The 20,308-nt window shown below is 44.5% G+C and overlaps 1 protein-coding gene across 8 annotated transcripts in view; it reads left to right on the top strand.

Moving 5' to 3' along the window:
- Positions 1 to 1,400: 1,400 nt before the first annotated feature.
- The window catches only part of PLPPR5 (phospholipid phosphatase related 5), a 103,232-nt gene continuing 84,324 nt past the window's right edge, over positions 1,401 to 20,308 (top strand). For all 8 annotated transcript variants that reach the window (XM_075425003.1, XM_075424998.1, XM_075425000.1 and 5 more), the window contains exon 1: positions 1,401 to 1,694. In XM_075425003.1, the coding sequence (XP_075281118.1) occupies positions 1,491 to 1,694 (204 nt within the window). In that variant the 5' untranslated portion in view covers positions 1,401 to 1,490. The remainder of the gene's footprint in view (positions 1,695 to 20,308) is intronic.

Here is a 20,308-nt window from a genome sequence, read left to right as displayed (position 1 = left end):
CCACCAGATGTCTCATGCCTTGCTACGTATTTTTCACAAAGGTAGGGAGCTATCCAGCTAAGTCTGGTGAGTGCCAGGCCAATGACACGATTTAGATTCTTCTGGGGAGTATGTTAAGAACACATAAAAATAGACTGGGTGTGGAATCCAGGCATGAAGAGAGTGTTCTTCCAGGGCTGATTAAAAATAAATGCACAGAGACTAACATCACTGAATATGAACAAAATTCTCCAGAAAGGGGAGGAAAAGGAACAGTCAAAAGTACACCACTAGAAGAATGATTAAGCATTATAGAAGAGGGCCATCAAATTTCATTTGTTATTTGTAACAGCCTTTACTAAGTAAGCCAAGTGGAATCTTTAAGGCTAATGTGTTCCTATAAAGACTGTTTCCCGGCCACCTAACATTCATAACATTACCTTTAAGTAACTTTCTACCTTTTTATCTGTCGGCTGTGGGAATGCAGAGCAGAGCCCGCACATGGGTGAATCTGTACAAGCATCGGGCACAGCTGTCTGTTCCTCAGTACCCGCGTATGTGCCATGTCTGTATTTTTAAGTGGAGCTCTTTTGTGTTCCCATCTGTGTGTCTCTCCCAGCATAGGAGCAGACTCCCTCTTACTCTGGGATGTTACTTGGGCAAGGATAGCTTCCTGCCCAGCTACCCATTTTCTTTAGAGTGGCTAAACGACAGCTTCAAACGTTAATTGCTGTAATAGCTGCCCACGTAGGAAAGCGTAGGTATTTCCATCTCGAGGCCTTCACCGCCTCGGCAGAGAGCGGTCACCCCTTCGCCCGCCCGGGCACGCCCGGGGCCGGGGCCGGGGCCGGGGCCGTGGCCGGGGCCGGGCCGGGCCGCGCCGCGCCGCGCAGAGCCGACCAGAGCCGAGCGCCCGGCGCTCCCCGGCCGCTGCGTGCGGCGGCGGGGCGGGGCGGGGCGGGGCGGGGTGGCGGGCAGCTCCGGTGCGGCCCTGCCCGCGCGCCCGCCATGCGGGTGTGCAGGTCGGTGTCGCGAGGGGGACCCGCGGAGCCGCCGCCCGCAGGAGGCGGGGGAGGGCGGCGAGGGTTCCCTTACTGACCGCGGCGGCGGGGCTGCGCCGCGGGAGCCGTCCCGAGGCCCGGGAACTTTCAGATCGCCCTTCGCCGTCGGTGCGGAGCCCCCCGCCCGGGCCGGGGCCCGGCGCGGCTGCCGCTCCCCGAGCGGGGCGGAGCGAAGCCGCCCCCTCTCGCCGCCGCGCTCCGCCCGCCCGCCCGCTGTACGAGCCGGCGGACGCGCGGGAGCCGGTGGCGGAGCGGCGGGCCGGGCCCCCGCCTGCCCTGCCCTGCCCGCGCTCCCCGCCCCGCGGGCCTGCCCGCGCTGCCGGCCGCCGCCGAGCCACCCCCGCCCGCGGTGGATGCCGCCGGGGAGCGGGCGGAGCGCGCCGCCGGGGACGGGGGCTGCCGCGGCCGCCGGAGCCCGCGTGCGTGCGAGTGCCCCCTCTGCTCACCAGCATGCTTTACTTCCAGATGGTGATCATGGCAGGGACCGTGATGCTGGCTTATTATTTCGAGTACACGGACACCTTCGCGGTCAACGTGCAAGGCTTCTTCTGCTACGAGGGCGCGTACCGAAAGCCCTACCCGGGCCCGGAGGACCGCAGCGCCGTGCCCCCGGTGCTGCTCTACTCTTTGACCGCGGGCGTGCCCGTGCTGGTGGTAAGCAGGGGCCGCCCGCGTCCCCACCCTGGCACCGCGTCGGGCCGGGCCGCGCCTCGCCGCGGGCCCCGGGCGGAGCGGCGCCGCCGGCGGGGCGGCTCTGGGGTGGGCCCGGCGGGAGGGGACCCTCCGCGCTCCCGGCGCTGCGGGGCTGCCGCCCGGCGGGCGGCACTGCCGGCCCCGGCCGCTGCCCGCCCCAGGCCTCCCGAGTGTATTTTTAGCAGCGGTTTATGTAACTGCCGGTGCCGGTGTCGCCAGCCCTCTCCGTGTGGTGACAGCGGTCCTGTGTCTTTCGAAGCGTGTCGGTTGCGGGTAGATGAGCTGCCCGAGGGAAACCCACTTGTGAGCGGCTACTTGCTAATATTTCCCCCTGTACTAATTAGAAAACCCCTCCATCAGTGTATTTTTTTGAAAGTAAGCTAGTACGCGCAAGGAACGGGGAGCAGTTCTGTTTGATTTAGTTGTCTGTATGTCACAGTTTCTGCTGTGTGCACAAACCAAACCCCTGTGTCTCTAACTGAATATGTGTGTGTCTAATTGAATATGATCTTCTGTCAATCTGGTTTAAATAGGTGTATCTAAAATGAGATTTATTTCATTGTTTTTCCTTTGGGTTTTTGGGAAAACAGCAAAGAGGGAAAAGCAGTGAGATGTCCTCCCTTCGAGTTGCTGAATGTACGGTTTGTGTCGTCAGATAACAAGGGCACTAACATCATTTAATAATCCCTGACCATACTCTGGAGCAAAGACTGAGAGGCCATGAGGTGGGAGTATTTAACCATCGGGGATGGATTATATATAGACTCACCAGGTGCATGCACAGTTACACATACAGAAACTCCTTGTAAAGAGTTTATTTTAATCATCTGTAAGCATTAGAATAAAAAAAAATACAGTAAGAAGAGGCCTCTTAACATGGTAGTTATTAGTTTCACAGATTAATTTATTTTCAGGAAAATATAAAAAAGTATGAGAAGAGAAAGCTTCGTCAAGGTGATACGATGGTAATCCCAGACACAACTATCTTCTGCATTGTAGCACCATGAGGTCTCAGATGGTGTCCAGCGTAAAACCTCATGGTCAGGCTCAGCCTTAGTGTTTGAGACTCTGTTCTTTTTTTCTAGGGATTGAACTATGTCATTCGGCAAAACATGTTATATAGCTGTTTGGTTTTGTTTTCCTTTGTATTTTAATATCATTTAGCTGTTTGTTTGCTTGCTCTCTTGAGCCCCCAAATGCTGTTGATATTTTAAAGGTGGGGAGTTTTCTGTTGATGATGTTTTTCTGTTGTTTGCATGTGGTGTTTGTTTTGCCTTTAATTCTGTATCTTTTGTTTGGCTCAGGAGGTTATAAAGATTATGTCAGATATTCATGATGAGCATCTCTGTTTCCTAATATTTGTTAGCAAAATGGATTGGTAGTTTCCATTCCTGGGTGCTAGATGATTATGTCAGAGAAATCACCATGACATTTTGGGTTGGCAGTCTTGTAATTAGCCTTGATAAAAAGCTAAGAATAGAATTTAATGGTATTTAACTGTGCTTCCTCTCCCAGTCAGCAGTCTCTCGGGCAAATGACATGCATTGGGAGGTCAGGGCATGGAAAACCACATTGCAGGTGCCTGTGTTGCACTTTTAAAAAATTTAAATTTTTTATTTTATTAGATGGAGAATTCAGCCCCTGGGAATCTCATGACTTCGACAGCATTAAGTGTAATTGTTAAATAAAGGCAACATTTTTCAGGCTTCAGACAGAATTCTGTTCTGATTCTCCTTGGGCAGTCCTTCTGGACTTAGTGTTTACATGGGATAGGTCTTGCTCAGTTGTGCGGGAATGGACGTTGCCTTTGCTTGTTCTTTGCTTTGGAAGAAATGGTGAAGGTAATATTTCTTCACCAAAGCAACTTGAATGCTTTTAGTAGTAGTTGAATTTCCTTCCCAAGATTTCATAGATGAATTAGATTCTCCTTTATTTCATTTGTTTGTCTATGACAGTTTGAACATAGATGTTCTGTGTATTTTTCATTTTTTGTGTAAACAAAATAGAAAAATGAATCATGTAACAAAGCCACATTTCTGCCTGTAAAGATACAAATGTAGATTAGTGAAGGAAATGAATTTCTATGAATGAAATTGTACTTTGTTGGGTTTTTTTTCACTATTGTGATGGAGTATAGTTTAATAAATACTATGATTTATGAGATTTAAAAAAAAAATCCTCTGTTTTTTTCTTTTCTGTTAGTTTGGTGTGTAAGGTTAGTGCCATTTCTGGAACTGTGAGACAGAGCAGCAAAGAGACTTTTACCTTCCTGTTCAGGGTAGCTGATGTTTCTTGAGGGATAGGGGTTGTTCGATTGGAGCCGTAGAGTACTTCAGGGTAGCTGAGGTTCTCTTAATGTGACTCAATCAATGGCTCCACTGCATTGAGTTTTAATGAAGCTGCTCTAAAATCAGAGACTAAATGAGTTTTTCCAGTGACTTTCCTCTTTCTACGTGCCTGCTACTAAAAACCTGAAAAAGTAAAGTACCTGTAGCTGGATGTGTCTTGATGAGCATCTCATCAGCAATGGGTCTCATGCTGCTGTGAGGCTGTCACACGACTGCTCATCCAAAACTCCTGTGCCACATCAAAGCTGCAGTGGCAAACCAGAGTGTCAAGCCGTAGAATCGTAGAATGGTTTGAGTTGGAAGGGACCTTATGGATCATCTTGTTCCAACCCCCCTGCAACGGGCAGGGACACCTTCCACTAGATCAGGTTGCTATATGGTAGAGCTGAGTGTCTGGTCACTGGGCAGCAACATGCATGTGTTGAAATGCAGATAATGAGCTGGGTCATTTGACAGGGATGTACCTGTGAGCACTGACTTAGTCCTGGAAACCTTCAGGTTAGTCTTTAAAATGGTACTTCTGCTAATACATTCCTGTAGCCCGAGTGCAACACTGGTGCCATGCTTCCATTCGTAAGTCCGTCTGTTTCCCCATCCCATCTGCCCCCGTGCCATCCAAGGACAGATGCATCTGGCTGTCAGGTCACAGGTCTTCAGGAGCCTGATGTGGGAAGTGGAATCCTCGGGCAGAAGAAGCAGAGTCTGCTTGCTCTGCTGTAATGCTTGACTTGACTGAAGGAAGGGGGTTTTATACTCTGCACTTGGGACTTACGGGGTTTGTATATCCACAAAATGTCAAGTGTTTACAAAGTATTAACCAACTATTTGGTCAGCCCTGAAGTGGTCAGGCAGTTGGACTAGATGATCGTTGTAGGTCACTTCCAACTGAACTATTCTGTTCTACAGTATCTCGTAGGTCATGTAGGAGCTAGTAAGAAGTCAAAATGTACTGTTCACTTCAACAGTAATCATTTTATTGTCTGGTAATAGGCATATCTGCTTGGAGTCCCTGCAACTTCAGAGTTGGCCAGAGAAGTTGTGGCTGCCCCCTCTCTGGAAGTGTTAAAGGCCAGGCTGGATGGGGCTCTGAGCAACCTGGTCTAGTGGAAGGTGTCCCTGTCCGTGGCAGGGGGGGTTGGAACTGGATGATCTTTAAGGTCCTTTCTAACCCAAACCATTCTGTGATCCATAGGTATAACAGCAATTGTAGGAAACCTGTAGAGAACTCCAGCGGCCGTTTTGTAGGATGAGAAGAGCTGTTTCTTTTCCCTTTTTCTGGTTGGTTTCCCAGCTTTTATGCTGGTTCCATGAAATGAAGCAGGATACATTACATCCTTGGTTTTCTGTGTTCTATGGATTATCTCTAAAGGGTGTATGCACTGTTCCTTATTTGTTAAATCTGTAGTTTATGAGTTCTTCCACTGGAGAATTTTGAGGGCCCAAAATGTTTGGGCTTGTTTGGTTTGTTTTTAAAAAAAGACTGAAAACACCCTTGAAAAGGCAAGCGCACAGCCCCAGACTCTGTGCATGTGGAAGCAGTGCCATGGGCAGATGAGGCTGAGCAAGAGCTTTCAAGGCTAGCCCCTTCTGGGTGGGAGCCATCTGGAGACATTTGCACTTTCGGGGCAGGGCTGCGGCAGGCATCCAGCAGACACCAAAATGCTATGTTTGAAGTTTGAGGTGGCAAGGAAAGTGCATAGCCCCAGACTATTTGTACCTGTGGAAGCAGTGCCATGGGCAAATGACGCTGAGCAAGAGCTTTCAAGGCTAGCCCCTTCTGTGTGGGAGTTATCTGGAGACATTTGCACATTCGGAGCAGGGCTGGCCCCAGGTGTCCGGCAGGCAGCCAGATGCTATGTTTGAAGTTTCAGGTGGCAAGGCAAATGCACAGCCCCAGACTCTTTGTGCCTGTGGAAGCAGTACCATGGGCAGATGACACTGAGCAAGAGCTTTCAAGGCTAGCCCCTTCTGTGTGGGAGCTATCTGGAGACATTTGCACTTTTGGGGCAGCAGCTTAACGTGTAACAGAATATGTGGTCCATTCCAATGTTGGACCATTATTTGTGGAAGGTCTCCTAAGTCGTACCTTTAGGTGCAGGTAAAGTAATGCCTTGAATGAGTAATGTGTTTGCATAAGGAGCATTAGGCAGACTAACCGTAAAATGTTCTACAAAATGTAGGTGAGGTTGAAATTGCAATTGGAAGAATGTAAAAGCCCTAAGACTGAGATTCTGTGATGGAAGAATGAGACTTCTGCAGAGGCAGTGCCCCTGTGGGCTCACTTCCTCCCATTTGTCTTTGTGACTCAGGGTTGAAAGAGTTCTGCTGGCTCTGCGCTCCCGTACGTTTGCTGGCCGTAGCACTAATACCCAGAATCTCTGGTATACTGAGGAATTCTCAATATACTTTTTCTTTTTTCCTTTTTAAATTTTTATCTTTAACTCAAATGTGAAGGTGATAAGAAATACACTCTGGATTTGAGTCTATTCAAATATGTAGTAAGCATAAAAGTGCTATTTGAGAGCTCAGTGCTATTTAAGCGATTTCCCAAAGTGCCCGTTCTTGCTCAGAGGGCTGGTTGCTTTTCTGGACATGTTATGACAGATGTAGCTTGGGAAATATACATCAGTCTAATCCTTTAGCTTCCAGTAGAAATGATTTGTAGAACTGTGAGGCTAGTTTCTCGTTTTTTCAGAATCTATAGAGTGATCAGTTCTGCATTGTTTCTTTCTGGTAGATCTTAATAATTTTGACCTCTGTAAAATACTATTAACTGCTCTTTTAATGAGTCCACACACTAATATAGATTACTTAAAATGTCAAAACTGTTTAAGCAGTAATTGGTGTAAAACTCAGTGTGTTGGACCTAAGATGTATGCGGATTGTTGTATAAAAGCCAGGAGGAGATAATGACACACTTTCATTAAGATGTGTATACAGTTTTATTATGCAAGTGTTGTTTGTTTTTATTTCCCAGTAACAAGCGGATGATTACAGTACTTATAAAATATACACTGTTCTGTTTGCCTAGATGAATTCCTAGCATATTCGTATTTTCTCTGTAAACCAGTTAAAGACTAATTTGTTTTAGGATAATCCTCTTGTTATTATAATTTAAAAGAATACCTACCATTCAGACATGAAGTATTGTATTTTTTTAGTAGACTGGATGAATCTTTAAATTGGCACATCCCAAGCAAGGATTGGATGTAAAAAATCAGGCTTTCTGTCTTCATTTTAGCTTTAGTCAGTAACTTTCTCCTTTCTGATCATTTGAGGAAGGAATTTTGAAACCTGGCAAAAAAGACTGTGAGAGATGCAACATTATTGTTCATGTGTCGAAGTTGCTGTGATGCTTCAAGAAAAACCAAGATTCTGTGAATAATGAGAAAGAGAAGCTACCTTTTGAAGGATTAGCACAGATTTCATAAGTCTTGCTTTCTTCAGTGTCTTTGCTGATTTCTTAATGGTTCGTGGTCTGAGCAGCTCAAGAGTAGTTGAAGGATGTGCACAGACCTGAAGGAGATGCACTGCTGGTTTCCGGTGTATAGATCAAGCTGATGTGATTGGGCATGCTCCTATCTCACTCCTTTTTGAAGCTGCTAGTCCCTATTTTCCTTCTGGGACCTATGATTCCGTGTGCTGTGGCATAAGGGACTGATCAGATTTTATCAGACTGAGTTCTCAAAATGCTCTGTCAGAGTAGCTTCTAGTTAACTTGTAGTTCACTGAAACTATTCTCCTCTGATTTAACTTAGTGCTGTACATGAAAAAGGGTGCTGGATTGTGATCCATTTCTGGGACATTAAAATATTGTTATCTGTTTGTTATAACTTAAGGAAAAGTACAGTTTAGGATTAAAGTTCTGAAAAAGAAATATTTCTAAAAATTCCTCTGTGAATTTGCTGTGCCAGGGATCTGTAAATTTACCTCATACCTGAGAACTCTAGATGCTTTTCATTCCTGACCTTAGTCAGAAAAAAGCACTGCCTTCACAAATGATTCTTCCATCTATTTTAGGCTGATTATTTTTCTACTTCATGGCTGATACCAAGTCACTTCAGCTTGTATGGACACTTTGATACTACTGGAAAAAACTGAAGCACAGGGGCAGAATTGAAAAGACTTTTCTCCTGCTCTGCTACTCAAAGTTGAAGTGGCCTCTGTGCACCCTAAAGGAGACTAAGCTCTTTTGTCACTTCTGCGAGAAAGAAATTAAGGAAACTTGATAAATAGTGCAAGGATGCACAGTTGCCAGCAGCTCTGTGTTACAGGGCAAAAAGTTCTAAGGATATGTAGTGAGGTATTCAGGTGTTCATTTTTATCTACGTCTTCTAGAGCAAGTTGGAGGAATCACCCAGCGAAGTGTTGAGTCTGTCCTGGTGCTCTTTTTTGGGAGCAATGGGCTTTTTTGCTAGATAGGTAGCTGAAATATTTGAACATCTCCCAATGCTGTTTTTGAAATGGCAATGGTAATGCAACAGAAGATTAGAATTGTACATCCAGCCTTGTATGAATTGGATAGACTAAACAGCCTCTGAAGTCAAATGGAAAAAGGAGAAAGGAGAAAAAAAGACATGTAAAACTTGCTGCTTTTTTTTTTTTTTTATGTGCAAATGCTGGGGACTTCAGAAAGCCCCTTATTTGGGGGAGTGGGGAATACCAGCAGGAGATGTTAAAGCTAAGGGACAATTTATGTCACGTTCTTCCTTTGTGAAAGGGTAATTGCATTGCATCTTTTCTTAAGAATGAAAAATAAATCACACTGTTAAGGTCTGTAGTAACTTTGTGTACCAGATGTCAGTATTGGCCTTTTGGGACACATAACAAGACAAATACATGGTTTGATAGTCTGATGCTATTCTTATCCCAGCATAAAACCAGATATCCAACAGAGCTGTAACCAGGAGAAAAAATAAAACAATAAACCCCACCATTGTGGGTTTTCTTGGGAATTCTTCTTTACCTGCCTGTCTTCCTCTTCTGCTGCGAGGGCTTATGTGAACAGTGTCTGCAGAAGTTATGTTTGTACTTGCAATTGAATGTATAATTTCTGCTGTGCTTGCTATACATGCTATTTACAAACACTAACAATATCGAGGCCACATGCTTCATCCTTGATGGGCTCTCTGAAAGTAAAGTGGCAAGCAGATGTGAACAGGGCAGACAGGGTTCTGTTTGCAACAGCTGAATGCCTGCTTGTCCTATAAACGATGCACTTACGTTTAAGTGAGAAATTGTTAATCCAACTAATCCTGCATGATTGGGGAATTTGTATGCATTGCTTGTAATCTAAAATCGTAGGCTTGAAGTAATAATCAGTTGCTCAGCCAAACAATTCTTGCTCATTGTACATCATGCAGGATTGAGGAGATGGGTATCCATCTGATACATAATAAATGATAGCCAAAGTAGAACTGTAAGTAGCTTTAGCTGTGTTTTTCAGCCTTATAAGCAGTGTGATGTTTAAAAAGCTTTACAATGCTCTTGCAGCCTTCTCTTGGATACACTGAAGTGAGTGATGGGCCAGCTTTCATCATAAATGTTTCTTATTTAGCTGAAGTGTGGTACCTCATAGATTGCAAATAAAAAGCCTAGCTGAGGTGGATATACTACATCAGCACTGAGAAAACATGTATATGGGACATGCTGTTTTAATGAGAAATCTCCATTGTAAACATGCTAGTCCTTCATATTCATGCACAGTACAGTGATAATGGTTTTGGATAGGGACTAGGGAAGCAAAAGTCACAGCACTTGCTATCTCTGATCATCAGCCTGGATTTGCTAAGGTCACTTCTATTCACCTGAAAGTGGGAATATATTTATTTTCTGTGTAAAGCACTAAGAAATCTACAGTAGAAAAATTACTGTATATATTAAGATTTTTTTTTAATCTATTGTTAGTCTAATAAATTGTTTGGTACCTCTTCAGAACTGATTCTCAGCCCTGGATGCCATTTCCTGGGGTATGAAGCACCATAAAAAAATCCCAACCCTTTGGTTATACTGGGTGAAAACTCTGTAGGCTGTGGATTCTATTTCTGCTTACCATTCTGGACAACATACACTGTTACCTGTAATTTTGCGTGCATTATATAAATGTATCACAATTATCCATTGTATAATTATTATACATTATATATTTATATGAAAATTTCATTAACCTTATATCTTTATTAATGTAAAGCCAATGATAATAAAATATAGCTGTGATTTAAGGGCTTTCTTATTACAAATAGTATTTTTCCTTTTCTGCAGGTATTACTTCCTCCCTCTCACCTATGTAGGGTTAAGGAGTATGTATAAAGGCATTCATTCCTAAACTAAAGGTTTTTAATTTCTAAATAATAAATATAATTTTTCAAAAAGCTATCAAGAGCAGAAGTCAGCCCAACAGTATCCTGCTGTTCTGATTCTTTTTTCTTTCTCTGTATAACATTTTGAAATGCCCGTTGTTTCAGGCTGGTAGGTTTCATGCTGTCTCTAAAAGGCATCTGAGTCACGCATTTTTTTATCATTCAAACTCTGAATAATACTTTCTTTGGTCAATTTGTAGTTTGCCTCCTTGTAAATCAAGTATTAAATATTAGAATCAGTAAATGGAACACAGCTTCCCAGTATAGTTATTTTAGTAGTAATAGGGATTTCTGTGACCTGTCCATAGCAATCTAGGGCTCAGATGTGACTGAATTAATTCTGTTTAAAGATTTGTTAAGCACGGGTCAGCTCAGCTGCACTAACCAACCATGTGCATCTTGCAGCATGTGGGGAGCATAAGGTGAAGTATTTGAGCTTGACCTGCTGTAATTAAGACTTAGGCCGATACATACGAGCTTTTTGGATTTTACAGAGTGGGTGCACAGACTGTCCATAACATGGCTCTGCTGACAAGTGGAAACTTCATGCGGTCACACTGCTTCTGCCTGATGTCTGAAGTCTGACCTCCCCATTCGCTGAAGTGCATGGTTCTGTGCAGGAGTTCATCTCTGTGTAGAACAATGTGTGGACATGCCCAAGTTTTGGCACGTACTTAACAGTAGTTTGATCATATTTACACAGATTGAGCTTGGTGTCCAGAGCTCACTACTCAGTTTCTGCCTCTCCTGTTCCTATGGAGGGTGTCCTTGGACCTGTTGGTGTGTATATGAGCTCTGCCCTGAGGCCAGCCTTGAGGCTGCTGTCATCATGCATTCAAACTGCACAGACGTGAGTCTCAGTGTCCCAGAGGAAGGACCGAGGAGCTTGTGCTGCGTTGTACTGTAGGCTACAAGCATGCTTATGTGAATGGTCATGTGGACAGTCCAGCTGTTATGATGGTCCTCTTTGCTGGGTGCTCACACTTGACTGGAGTCAGCGCTTCAGTCAGTCATGGAGACTCTTTCCAGAGCGTTTAGTGCAGGCAGATGAGATTTGTAGGCAGAGTGACCTTGGGGTATGTAAGTAGTTTGCGGACATCTGCAGCTGGCAGAATGAATTGCACGGAGCTGGGTAGTGAGCTCTGTCAGGCTTTGCCTTGATAAAGGGATCTGGCCACCCAAGCAGGACGTACAGTTAGCCTTTACTGCCTAGCTGTTAAGTGGTAGTTGTGAAGCTAGGCTTCTCTGTAAAGCACTAGGAGATTTGTGCATGAACACAGTTATACAAGAGCTAGGTATGTACTAATTTTTAATTAATTATCTTGGTATTGGTGGGATTTAATCACATGCTTCAGTGCCACTTGAAATGGCAAGACTTTCCTGAGATGGAAAAGTGTATGTGAATGCCTGTGGTGCTGACAGAATCTTTTTGTAGAACCACATTCATTTTAAGAGTCAGTACTGCAGTTTTACTCAGTATTTCTTTTGTTTGTGAATTGATTGTGATTGTTGTGTGATTAGAAGTAGAAGGAAATCATAAAGCAGAGACTATTTCTTTAAAAAACTCAGTATATTTACATATGCAAGTCTGGATGCACAACATGCTGCCACAAAATAGACATGTTTAGATGGTTGATTTGTATCCGTAGTTTAGTTTACATGTTTTTAATCTTGAATGCCAACGGCAAAAAAGTAATGCCTGAAAGAATTAGTTCACCACACCAGAATACCTAAAAAGGTTATTGTATCACCAAATGTGCGAAAGCATCTTTCAACACAGCGTACTTTGAACTTCTCTTTCTAGTAATAACATCAGTTGCTCAAATAATGAGAGATTACATCCAACACTGATTAAAAACACAATATATGTACATACATTTACATAAAAATTATGTATTTTATCTAATACCCCTTTATTGTCTTCACAGAGAAGACCAAATGCCAGCTCTTATAAAGTCTACCTTGAAGACAGCCAATGTCAAAGCTTCACAAGATTTAAACTTTTTGAATAGACTCATTCATCCTTAAAACACTTCTCCCGCCACTTGAGCTGTTTTGAAGATATTTGATAAAGCCAGCAACATGTTTACTATTATTTTACAGTCTGTGCAAAGGAGGTGATCCTTGTTAAGGTAAACCATTATGCCCTATTTCATAAGTGGAAGGAGATACAGACACATATTGGAGAAGAGTAACTGGGCTTACTTTGGCCTGTAGACTTCGCAATTAGTTTTCAGAATGCCATTGCATGCCTAAAAGAGCTGTTTTTATGCTCTGCTGTCTTCACAGCAAAGTATACAATCTCCCCTTTGTCTTCTAGGCATTTCCTGTACTAGGAATTTTTTGCTAAAATTTCCCACTGTTGCTGCTCCTGTTTCAGCTCTTTGGCTGCTGTGCTAATGAGGACACTTGGGACTTCCTCTTAATTCAAGCACTGCATTGTGTAAACTCCTAAACAGGGTCAGGCAACATAGTGTTGCCAGCTGCACATCTGCAGCCATCTGGATTTGTGGCAGGAGCAGTAAAATAGACATTGTGTAGCCGAGTTGAAAGTGTGACGAGAGCGGTGCAAATCATATTTGCAGAAAACCATAAAGTAAATGCCCTGTATTTGATCTACAGGCTATACAGAATCATGATTGAAACAGTCTTTCTACGTGTATACGTATCAAAGAAAGACAAATGGGATACACTACTGCTATGCAATGTTCTGTGTAAAAGCTAGCTGGCTAATTCACTACCATTGCATTGTTAAGAGAAGAAGTAAGTAATTAATAAAACTTGTGATGCTCATAAACAGTTCTCTGCTCTCACTTCTATGCCTTCATTAAGATTCTGTTTCTAGTAAACATCACTTCAGTATATTAATTTATTATAATAACATTCTTAAGCAGAAATAATTGCACACTGTGAAATTACAGCTTTCAAGTCGGAGGAAAGAGGTGCAGGTGAATGGTCACACATTGTTTTGGGTCTGGGTTTACTGGTTGTTTGAAGAGTGTCTGGAAGAGAGACTTCTGATCTCTTTTTCTTTCTGATCCTTTCTCACTGATCAGCATCTCTAGTGACTGTTCCGGGAATAACATCATGGGTCTGCCTGAAGTCAGTGAAGCTTCAGAAGTTAACTTTGGTAGAGCCATGGCTTCATTCACTTTGACTATGTGACTGAAGTGTCAATACAAGTTGCATTCTCTACTTTTCTTTGAAAGCTTTTATTTGGTCATTTGTTTCCTGGCTTTCACAGGCACTAGAAATGTGGATTAATACTGTCAGGGTTTGTTGCTCAGTAGTTTTGCTGCTGATTTTATGCTGAATGCACATACTATGTACAGGTAACCCTGATGTGAGACAGCTCAGAATAAAGTCATAGTTCTGGATTAGATGCTTCCCATGCAACAGCTTTTAAAGTACTTTTAACAACACATGGATCCTTTGCTGTAATTGCTTACAGTGTGAAGACTATAAAGTATTGCATAAGAAGAATTGCTTTAAGGTAAGACACTCCGGAGTGGGCATTACAGTTTTGGACTTTTCTTTCTGATTTATCTGATCTGTTAAAACTCTTTCCCAAATATTTAGTATTACTCCCCTGTAAAATTTGCTTTGCCTCATATATTTTTATTTTATTATCTTCTTGGGATGACATTCGTAGCTAAGGTCCGTTTCTCCTCTTTGACTGAAGTATTGCTTTTAATCTGGACTGTCATAGGATTTCATGACTAATCTAGCCCCTGTTAAGTTTAGTGAGGATGTTACATTTGATTTCAACTGGAAAAAGATAATGACCTTAATGTTATTTGGTGGGTTGGCAATTATGCTGTAGCCTAAGATGATTGTGAAGGAAGAGATGCTTAAACAGAGGCCATTATAACGAGAGTGGAGCTAGTTATGTGCTTTCAAATAAAGCTGTTTTATTGTGAAGGTAATTTTTAATAAAAAAGTGTAGAATTGTTTTATTGAGCTGTCTGCTGAAATTTATTATTATGAATCAAATACTAATTGACAGTAACAAACGTAAGTAAAAAAACAATTACGTGTGTATGTTTTGCAGACACACATATTTTTCCACAAAAATCCGGAAAACAATTTTTGTGGAATCTTACAGATATTAATCGTATGTGCAGCCTGTTTTTCTCATAGTTATATTAACACATGAGATGCTTATACTGGACAGTATTTGGTCCTTCAGTTTCAGTTGTTTGATAACTATGGCATTTGAGTGAAAGCGGCTTTTCTTGAACTGATCTCGGAAATAACGTATGTGCAAAATGTGGCTGACCTTGTGTAGAAGTGAGATAGCAGTAAGACAGTATGAAAAGCAGGAAATTCAAATATTCTTCTTACTTTCAGCCTCTGAGAACAGTTGGCTCTGACTGTAAAACCACTACTTTGTGACCAGAATCTTTAAGAGATGCCTTTTATGTGATCAGTTTTTATTCAAAAAGGGATCACAGAATCACAGAATGTTAGGGATTGGAAGGGACCTCTGTGGGTCATCTAGTCCAACCCCCATGCCAAGTCAGGGTCACCTAGAGCAGGCTGCGCACGACCGCGTCCAGGTGGGTCTTGAATATCTCCAGAGAAGGAGAATCCACAACCTCCCTGGGCAATCTCTTCCAGTGCTCCGTCACCCTCAGACGGAAGAAGTTCTTCCTCATCTTCAGATGGAACTTCCTATGCTTCAGTTTGTGCCCGTTGCCCCTTGTCCTGTCGCTGGGCACCACTGAAAAGAGTCTGGCCCCATCCTCTTGACACCCACCCTTAAGATATTTATAAGCATTTATAAGGTCCCCTCGCAGCCTTCTCTTCTTCAGGCTGAACAAGCCCAGCTCCCTCAGCCTTTCCTCATAGGACAGATGCTCCAGTCCCCTCACCATCCTTGTAGCCCTCCGCTGGACTCTTTCCAGTAGCTCCTCATCTTTCTTGAACTGGAGAGCCCAGAACTGGACACAGTACTCCAGATGGGGCCTCACTAGGGCAGAGCAGAGGGGAATGAGAACTCCCTTGACCTGCTGGCCACACTCCTCTTAATGCACCCCAGGATCCCATTGGCCTTCTTGGCAGCCAGGGCACACTGCTGGCTCATGGTCAACTTGTCATCCACCAGGACACCCAGGTCCCTCTCCACAGAGCTGCTCTCCAGCAGGTCCACCCTAAGCCTGTACTGGTGCATTGGGTTGTTCCTCCCCAGGTGCAGGACCCTGCACTTGCCGTTGTTGAACCACATCAGGTTCCTCTCTGCCCAACTCTCCAGCCTGTCCAGGTCTTGCTGAATGGCAGCACAGCCTTCTGGTGTATCCACCACTCCTCCCAGTTTTGTGTCATCAACAAACTTGCTGAGGGTACACTCTAACTCTTCATCCAGGTCATTGATGAAGAAGTTGAATAAGACCGGGCCAAGTACTGACCCCTGGGGGACACCACTAGTTACAGGCCTCCAACTAGACTCAGCGCCGCTGACGACAACCCTCTGAATTCTGCCATTCAGCCAGTTCTCAATCCACCTCACTGACCACTCATCCAGCCCATACTTCCTGAGCTTCCCTAGGAGGATGTTATGAGAGACTGTGTCAAAAGCCTTGCTGAAGTCGAGGTAGACAACATCCACTGCCCTCCCCTCATCTACCCAGCCATTCATGCCATCATATAAAGCTATCAGATTGATCAGGCATGATTTCCCCTTGGTGAATTCATGCCGACTACTCCTGATAACCTTCTTTTCCTCCACTTGCTTGATGCTGACCTCTAGAATGACATGCTCCATCATCTTTCCTGGGGTGGAGGTGAGGCTGACCGGCCTGTAGTTTCCTGGGTCCTCCTTCCTGCCGTTTTTGAAGATTGGAGTGACACTGGCTTTTCTCCAGTCCTCGGGCACCTCTCCTGTCCTCCAGGACCTCTCAAAGATGATGGAGAGTGGCTCAGCAATGACATCCGCCAGCTCCCTCAGCACTCGTGGGTGCATTCCGTCGGGGCCCATGGATTTGTGGGCGTCCAGATTGCTTAAGCGATCCCTCACGCAGTCCTCCTCGACCAAGGGAAAGTCATCCTCTATGTAGGCTTCCTCTCTTACCTCTAGGGCCTGGGATTCCTCAGGGCCTGCCTTGGCACTGAAGACTGAAGCAAAGAAGGCATTCAGTAGCTCTGCCTTCTCTGCATCCTCTGTCACCAGGACACCCACCTCGTTCAGCAGCGGCCCCACATTATCCCTAGTCTTCTGTTTGCTGCTGATGTACTTGAAGAAGCTTTTCTTGTTGTCCTTGATATCCCTTGCCAGATTCAATTCCAGGTGGACCTTAGCCTTCCTCGTTGCATCCCTGCATGCTTTGACAACATTCCTGTACTCCTCCCAAGTGGCCTGTCCCCTCTTTCCACATTCCATGGACCTTTCTGTTCTACCTGAGCTCCGCTAGAAGCTCCTTGCTCATCCATGTGGGTCTCCTGCCTCCTTTTCTAGATTTCTTTCTCAGGGGGATGCACCACTCCTGAGCGTGGAGGAAGTGACATTTAAACACTGACCAGCACTCTTGGACCGCCCTGCCTTCAAGAGCCCTGGCCCACGGGATTCCTCTAAGTAGCTCTTTGAAGAGGCCAAAGTTCGCTCTCCTGAAGTCCAAGGTTTTGATCCTACTTATCGCCCTGCTTCCTCCACGCAGGATCCTGAACTCCACCATTTCATGGTTGCTGCAGCCGAGTCTACCTCCAACCTTCACATCCTCAGCCAGTCCCTCCTTGTTTGTTAACACAAGGTCCAGCAGAGTGCCTTTCCTTGTTGGTTCCTCCACCACTTGCATCAGAAAGTTATCGTTGATGTTCTGCAGGAACCTGCTGGATTGTGTGTGTGTAGCTGTGTGGTCTTCCCAGCTGATGTCAAGGTGGTTGAAGTCCCCCATGAGAACCAGGGCCTGAGACTGCGAGGCTGTTTGCAGCTGCTTGTAGAAGACCTCATCAACTTCCTCCTCCTGATCAGGTGGCCTGTAGTACACACCCACAATAATGTCACCCATATGAGGCTGAATGAGGATGAAGGACTCTTTATGTTCAATTTTGCAACTGAATGTTCGTCCTGGGTAGAGAAGTGCAGTTGTGTATATCACCCAAGGCTTAAAGCATAAAGTAACATTGATGCTGGAAATCACAGGAATCACAGGATGGTCGGGGTTGGAAGGGACCTCTGTGGGTCATCTAGTCCAACCCCCTGCCGAAGCAGGGTCACCCAGAGCAGGCTGCACAGAACCGCGTCCGAAATGGTCGTTGGTATGGCTATCACAAACATTTGTATAGTTTTTATCAAGGAATAATGTTTTCACCTTGCACAGAAGGGTTGAGAAACCAATCTCCCTTAGCAGACAGAAGAAAGTACTGTTTTCTTGGACAGGCAAGATACAAAGAGGTTTAACAAGGCCCGGCCATAAGAAACCACAGTCTTTTTCACGTGTATCACTTGAAGTTCAATAGAAGACTTCCTTGATACAACTGAGTGCAGAGCTGAATGTGCTATGTGAAATTATCTTCTAATAGGATTTGACTGGGAAACTAGTAACAATGGATGAAGAGAAGGCTAAGCTTGTCAGCAACGTTGCTGCCTCAGTCTTCACTGGCAACCTCTTTTCCCACACCTCTTTAGTGGATGGATCACAAGGCAGGGACTGGGGGGGCAAAGTCCCTCCCACTATAAAAGACGATGAGGTTCGTGACCACCTGAGGAACCTGAATATACATAAGTCTATGGGACCTGACGAGATGCATCCCGAAGTCCTGAGGTCATTGGCTGATGTCATTGCCAAGCCACTCGCCATGATAGTTGAAAAGTCATGGCAGTCAGATGAAGTCCTCAGTGACTGGAAGAAGGGAAACATTGTACCTGTTTTTAAAAAGGGTAGGAAGAAGGAACTACCAACCTGTCAGCCTCATATCTGTGCCTGGGAAGATCATGGAACAGGTCCTCCTAGAAGCTATGTTAAGGCACATGGAAGACAGGGAGCTGATTCGACACAGCCAGCATGGCTTTACCAAGGGCAAGTCCTGCCTGACCAACCTAGTGGTGTTCTGTGTTGGAGTGACTAGATCAGTCGACAAGGGAAGAGCTATATATGTCATCTATCTGGACTTCTGTAGGGCCTGTGACATGGTTCCCCACAACATCCTTCTCTCTAAATTGGAGAGATGGGTGGACTGTTCAGTGGATGAGGAATTGGTTAGACTGTTGTATCCAGAGGGTAGCGGTCAACGGCTGAATGTCCAGATGGAGATCAGTGACAAGTGGTGTCCCTCAGGGGTCTGTGCTGGGACCAGTACTGTTTAATATCTTCATCAGTGGCATAGACAGTGGGATTCAGTGCACCCTCAGCAAGTTTGCAGATGACACCAAGCTGCGTGGTGCAGCTGACACACTAAAAGGGTGGGATGCCATCCAGAGGGACCTGGACAAGCTCGAGAAGTGGGCCTATGCAAACCACATGAAGTTCAACAAGGCCAAGTGCGAGGTCCTGCATCTGGTTTGGAGCAACCCTTGGTATCAATACATGCTGGGGGATGAAGGGATTGCCGAGAAGGACTTGGGGTTACTGGTGGATGAAAAGCTGGACATGAGCCACCAATGTGCGCTCGCAGCCCAGAAGGCCAGCCGTATCCTGGGCTGCATCAAAAGCAGCGTGGCCAGCAGGGATGGGGATACACTTTTTAGTAGGGCCTGTTGTGATGGGAGAACGGGTAATGGCTTTAAACTTAAAGAGGGTAGATTTATACTGGATATAAGGAAGAAATTTTTTGCACTGAGGGTGGTGAAACTGGCACAGGTTACCCAGAGAGGTGGTAGATGCCCCATCACTGGAAGCATTCAAGGCCAGGTTGGACAGGGCTCTGAACAACCTGATCTAGTTGAAGATGTCCCTGCTCACTGCAGGGGGGGTTGGGCTAGATGACATTTAAAGGTCCCTTCCAACCGAAACTATTGTATGATAAATGGTAAGGCGTTGAATGTTTTGTTTTTCCTTTGTAAATATTATGGTATTTTAAAGGTTGAAGCTAAGCAGCTGAACAAAGAAAATTTTTGATGTAAAGTTCTTTTTCAAAATCCCTAATGAAATAATTATATGTAATAACAGCCTTTTTCAGGTATTACTCAGAGATCCAGAGACAAAAATTAGTTGATCTCTGCTCGTATTACAACCCATCTTTCTGATGAGGTGTGTCTTTAAAGTGAAATGTGGAGCTTGGAAACTTTCGATCATGACATCATAATTTTTGTAAAAAGAAAATGAGAATAATTTTAAACCTGTATAAATTCTCTATTATAAGAACCTTATCTGGAATATGTCAACCTGAAGTATCTTTGCCTTTTGAAAAGTGTATTGATGCTTTTAGAAGGCAGTTTTTAATTAATTCTTTTCTCCTCACCATTTTCAGATCAAAATTACTAGTTTTTTTGGATGTTGAGAATTTTCTCTAGATTAATTTTCTTTTCTAGCTTTTAGGTTGTATTTTTTACAATTAGAAAAGCTTGGTGCATGGGCAAAAGAGTTCTCACCAAAGTCTGTTATCTCCTACCTCTTGGAATATGTTCACCAAGAGTACTTGTCTCAGTATTGTGAAACTGTGCCAGCAGTTACATAGTTTTGGAGCTAGGTGCCAGGCACATATTTGGCCCACGGACTGCAATGATAGCATTACTGAGCTTGTTTTCCTAGTGTCCTGGGCATTCTAATCCCCTGGAGAACTGCAGTGCAGAGTAGCTGGATGCTCTTCATCTCACAGCAATATAAAAGGTTTAGTAGACATGAGCAGGGGATGTAATGCCAAGCACAGTGGGTAAAGTGCCCATGTGTGGGCATGTGGAGTGAATGTTCCCATCAAAGCGGAGCGCGGCAGG

This window comes from Opisthocomus hoazin, chromosome 6 (assembly GCF_030867145.1).
Source record: "Opisthocomus hoazin isolate bOpiHoa1 chromosome 6, bOpiHoa1.hap1, whole genome shotgun sequence".
NCBI classification, from domain to species: Eukaryota; Metazoa; Chordata; class Aves; order Opisthocomiformes; family Opisthocomidae; genus Opisthocomus; species Opisthocomus hoazin.
Note: the sequence above shows the minus strand (reverse complement) of the source record. Positions and strands in the feature narration are given on the sequence as shown.